At 39.7% G+C, this 5,661-nt stretch overlaps 1 protein-coding gene across 1 annotated transcript in view; it reads right to left on the reverse strand.

Annotated features, from left to right (window-relative positions):
- Positions 1 to 1,724: 1,724 nt before the first annotated feature.
- The window catches only part of il1b (interleukin 1, beta), a 4,675-nt gene continuing 738 nt past the window's right edge, over positions 1,725 to 5,661 (reverse strand). Inside the window, exons 2-6 of the mRNA XM_031875115.1 lie at positions 5,245 to 5,296; positions 4,466 to 4,655; positions 3,322 to 3,498; positions 2,769 to 2,902; positions 1,725 to 2,442 (exon numbers count right to left, since the gene is read on the reverse strand). Of these exons, the coding sequence (XP_031730975.1) occupies positions 2,218 to 2,442; positions 2,769 to 2,902; positions 3,322 to 3,498; positions 4,466 to 4,655; positions 5,245 to 5,296 (778 nt within the window). The 3' untranslated portion in view covers positions 1,725 to 2,217. The remainder of the gene's footprint in view (positions 2,443 to 2,768; positions 2,903 to 3,321; positions 3,499 to 4,465; positions 4,656 to 5,244; positions 5,297 to 5,661) is intronic.

Genomic DNA, 5,661 nt, shown 5'->3' on the forward strand with positions numbered 1-5,661 from the left:
AGAGAAGTAGAGTCATTTTCTCATAGACTTCTATACAATCTGACTTCTTTTTGCAACTAATTTCTCATAATTTTGACCTTTTTTATTACATGCATTTTACTTCATCAAATAACTTTGACTTTTTATTTCATAAATTGTGAATTTGATTCAATAAATTTGACTTTCTATCTCAGAATGTTTTGTTTTTATAGAAGTAGTATTTGTTATTGGTAAGTATTTATGTCAAAATGGACATCAGAGTTCTTTACACATATTTAAGTCAATTCAACGATCTGAATTTATCGGATTCAAGAGATTATTATGTAATGTTGATATTAAGAACATTATTTGACGACACTGCCATCATGTGTGCGTATTTGGGTTAAAGTGTTAACGTGCAGCAACAAAGGAGACAATCAGGTTGAAGAATAAGAAATAAGATGCACAGAGACAGAAGGAGAGAATCTGCAGAGGATGATGGGGGGGTGCACACGAGAGGAGCCCATGTTTGTAGGAAGCAGAGAAACAGGGGCAGCGGCGGGGAGGATCCTACATTAGGAGAGGAAGCATGATCCTGCTATGAGGCCGAGCTGCTGCTGGGGCTATATTTAGCTTCTGTTGCCATGTGCCGGGAATGTGCATGGCAGAGGGAGACACACACACACACACATACACGTGTGTGTCCCTCATACTCACACATACTGACACGTGATTATTCTTGTCATCACTATAACTCGAGGAGTGGGGGTTTGTGAAGGTTTTCGTGTGTCCATAAATTATAAAAGCTGCAGAAGATGATTTCAACCTTTTTAAAGACGGTCTGCATCCTCAAAGAAGTGTCCTGCAGGACGGAGCCTCGTGCATGCTCCGACATGCCCCCCCTCCTCCTCTTCATCACTTGACCTCTTCGGTTTCCATTTTTCTCCCCACTTTAAAGTTAAACGCATTTCGCTCCGTAATCTGCGTTACGCACCCACGACGCAGCGCGGAGCCTCGCGGAGCCTCGGAGCCTCGCAGCGCCTCTGATTGGTGGGGAGGTCGAGGTGGAGGAGACAGCCCGAGGTGTCGCCATGCAAACCCGAGTGGGCTGCACCAATGAGGGGGGAGTCGACGTCCTCTCAACCGCCTCCGATTGGCCGGAGTTTCTTTTAAAGCTCTTTCTTTCTCTCTTTTTTTGGTGAAGTGCAGATTGACATTTAATTTGGAGCATGCTGTGAATTTCAGATTACAGGCTGTTATTCATACATATCATTTATAATAACGTTATTCATGTTTCTCTGTGTTATGTGCCGTGTTGTGCCTGTACTGAATGATATTCTGACTTTTTATTTCATAAATTGTGATTTTTATCTAATGATTTTGACTTTTTATCTCATGAATCTGGCCTTTCATCTCATAATTTAGACTTTTATCGCGTATTTCTGACTTTTCATCTTAACATTCTGACTTGTTATTTGATATATTTTGACTGTCAGCTGATAACTTGATTTTTAATCTGACAATTAGGATTTTTAATCTCAAAAATGTGGCTTTAATCTCATATTTTTTACTTTTTATCTCATGACTTTGAATTTCTGTGTCTACATTTATATTTTCATCTGTGAATTGTTTACACACAATCTGAATTTATCACACTTATTATTATAATGTCATTTTGAGTCATAACGTTATTTGATGACATCGATCGTCAGTTTTAGCTTCGGCCTCATTAAACTGCGTTATTTGACGCATCGGTGAGACAATTTGTTGCAACTGTATGATTTGTAAAAACAAAGATTAACATGTCGTTTATATCCTTCATGGAAACACTTTTAATAAAGTACTAGAGTACCTGATCACACCTGAAATACTTCATCAGAAAACACATAAAATATTCAGACTGATTAAACGCATTACACATTTAAACTTGGTTTAATTGTTTCATGTCTGTTTCAACAAAACAACACACACGAGACGTATTTATGGAAACAAATGTAACTTTCTTTACAATAATAAGCGAACACATTGTGAGGAATATCCTGTTACAACTTTCTCTTTCAAAGGAGATGAATTAATTTAGTACAAAACATTTTGTCCGTGAGTAGAAATGTTATAAAGTCAAACTGTTCGTGAATTATTAAAGACAGGTCGAGGGAACGTTAGCAGACAGCTGCTCCATCTGGTGGTGAAGCAGAATAAAGGTCAAATATAAATCAGCATATTTCTGGAAACATTCAAACTGTACTACAGCAACGTGTTCTAATTTAGTTTAAAGCTGTTGAGGCGGCGAGCAGCGTCCACTTCTACTCTTCTACACATCTCCACCGGCTGGTTTTCACCCTGACAGGAAGTGCTGATGAACCAACCGCCACACTTAACGGACTCGAACGTGTTCAGAGAGACTCCCTCAGTTCTCTTGTAGAAGAGGAACCGGTCCATGTCTTCATCGGCGCTGATGTTTTGTAACTTTTGCTTGCAGCATTCCTGACACAGATAAACAGGAAATATATCTTATTCATTATTTGATGTATGAAAGCACAGTTCTAACAGTAAAAGGGGGATAAAACAAGAGATGAAATGTTATTCATTATTAACAAAATGCTCATGATGAGTCAAATATTTAATTTGGTAAGTCAGACTTATGATAGAAAGTCAAATTTACAAGAAAAAGTACAAAAATGTGAGATTTAAGTTAGAATATGAGATAAAAGTCCATAACAGTCGGTGTGTGTGTGTGTGTGAGAATATGAGATAAAAGTCCATAACAGTCGCTGTGTGTGTGTGTGTGTGTGTGTGTGTGTGAGTGTGACCTCCAGCTTCAGCACAGCTTGTCCGTCCTCCATGGAGCAGCAGATGTGCTGGTTGTTGGTGATGGACAGGAGGACGGTCAGAACGTCTCCAGGTGGGACGCTCGGGTTGAGGTACCTCGCCACTTTAAAACTCACTGATGAGGGAAAACAGAGAGGACAGTTTGTTTTGGTACTCGGGTCTTTTACTTCAGTAAAAGTAGAAATACCACAGTCCGAAAATACTCCGTATTATCAGTAAAATGTACTTAAATTATGGAGAATGGCAAGTGTTTTATTTTTATAGAATATATTAGTTTTTATCACTTCTAAATCCATATAAGAGTATTTTAATGTTGTAGTTCGTCAATGTGGAGCCACTTTTAGATACTTTGTATACTACTGGGTAGGTGAGTAGTATAGTACTGCATCATATCATCAAAGTACATCACGTTTCTGTAAAAATGTATCAAATAAATGTAGTAATAAGTACAATATGTCCTTCTGAAATGTTGTAAAAAGTCGCAGACACTGGAAATACTCAAGTGAAGTAGATTTAGAAATAGTTTTGAGGTACCTTTGCGTTCACAGTTTCCTCCCTTCAGAGTGATGGCCTGTAGTTTTATGTCTCCGGATGCTTGGACGACTTCTTTCTGTGAAGTGTCACACAGAGTACAAACCTCCCAGCTGCTGATACGCCGGAATCTCCTCTTCAGGTCCGCGGACGAGCTCTCGGTCATCGTGATGATTGTTTCTGTGGAGACATGGTGAGAACAGAGCGTCTTATAGAGAGCTGAAGTCATCGCATCCAGGCTACAGAAAGAAGACTGTCCGTCCGTCCATTCCTCCATCTATCCATCTATCCATCTATCTATCATCCATCTATCATCTATCCATCTATCCATCTATCCTTCCATCTATCATCCATCCCTCCATCCCTCCATCCCTCCATCCATCAGACCCTGCCGCCAGTAAAATGAGAGGTTTTCTAAAGAGACTCCGATGATCGTAAACACTACCACCTTTGTCTACAGGGGTCCCCAAAATTGACACAAAATGAAAGTTTCTTGTAGTCGTTTTAAAGGTCCAGAGTGTAGGAATGGCGACATCTAGTGGTGGGTTTGCAGATTGCAACCAACTGAAACTTCTACAGTTTGCCACGCGTGTTGGAGGACTACGGTGTGCGATACTGTCTAGAGACAGTTTGTTCATTCTTAGTTTCAGGCGATTGGACACGAAATAAAACACTTATTAATATTATATTCCACTTCTGCCAATAAATACCACACACTGTATCTTTAAGTATCATTTTGAATGCAGGTCTTTTACTTGTAACGGACTATTTCTACACTGTGGCATTACTACTTTTACTTAAAGGTGCTAGATTTGTATTTCTTCTTGCTTTGTTGACAAAAGCCGGGCCGGCTGCGTTGTTAGCACTGTTAGCCGTCGCCATGTTGAGAGCCGTGTGGAGGCAATTAAAATGCTCTGAATTTCGAGTTCTGCACCTTTTAGGTGAAAGATCTGAATACTTTCCACCTCCGCCCTCGTCTCACAGACTCGCCTCTTCTTTTGAGCCACTGGCGTTTAACCCGTCAAAAGTCAATGGGATATTGAATGAGGTTTTTCTTGCTCTTGGAGCCAAAGGTTCTGGCTACACTTCGGCTCTGGATAACGTTTAATGAAGTTAAAAAACAGCGCGTCCCGTCGCCGTTACCCACCGGTCACCAGGCTCTCCATGATGGCGCTGCAGAGCTCGCCATCGCTGAGCCCCCAACCACAGCGAGCTAGAGAGCGATTCATCCTGTTCACCACCATCAGCAGAGTGGTGACAGACTTCAGCGTTTTTTGGTTCTGGGAAACCACGAGATCCAGTCCCTCGTTGAGTCTGATGATCTCCTCCTGAACCTCCTGCGCACACACACACAGAATAGAAACTATCACATCCTGCAGGTGCTGCTCCTTATCTGAGTCACAAAGTTTGACGACTCTTCCACATATCGTGTCGATGTTACAGACATTTTGGTCTCAGACTGATAGAAATCACAATGAACAACAAACAGCCAGACGGCCTTGGCGCTGGAACGTTCTCACACAACACCGTTACAGTTATCTTTGTGAGGGTGAACTCTTCTTCTGCACAACAGAGACACGGGGAAGTTCAACAGAGTTCAGAGCAAAATGACTTATGCATGAATACAATATACTGAGTAGAAATACATACTAATTTACCATTACAGTAGATACATATTTAATCATTATTTATGTAAATATAAGATCAGCAGACGCCCAGTATTAAAGGACATGACCTGGATCCCTATTAAATACATTTAGTGTATTCATACGTACAAACATTCTCATCTCACATACATATATTCTTTATAATATCAGATAAGGACATCTGAAAGTTAGAATACATAAGAGTGAAAATATAGGAATATGAGAGATAGTGAATTATGTTTAGCATATTCTCTAATAAAAATGTAATATATCGTCTTACCGTCATGTTAAAGCAACGGGATTCACATCCTGTCTCGTCTGAGTCGGATGAGCTGAAATAGAAAACAGATAAATATTAAACAAATACCAAAAACATAAATGTTCTTAATAAGCAGTTACAAGGCTTCTGTTTACCGAGCCTAATCTCCAGTAGTGGAAGAAGTATTCAGATGCTTTACTTCAGCAAAAGTACTAGTTTAATCTACATCAATGCATCATATTCTATAAGATCATCATGTTTGTAGCGTCTCTGTCCTGTGAGAACCACGTATCTCTAAAAAGAACAAACAGCCTGTTTTCAGCTTTGTGATGATGGTTTTTATATCTGATCCAAGAGGCTTTTTAAAAGTTTATTTAGCTGAAGAAGTAGTAAACATTCAACATCAACACATAAAGGAACACTTCATCCTTCAGTTTA

The sequence above is a fragment of the Anarrhichthys ocellatus genome, unplaced genomic scaffold, assembly GCF_004355925.1.
Source record: "Anarrhichthys ocellatus isolate YVR2014 unplaced genomic scaffold, GSC_Weel_1.0 scaffold87, whole genome shotgun sequence".
Lineage (NCBI taxonomy): Eukaryota > Metazoa > Chordata > Actinopteri > Perciformes > Anarhichadidae > Anarrhichthys > Anarrhichthys ocellatus.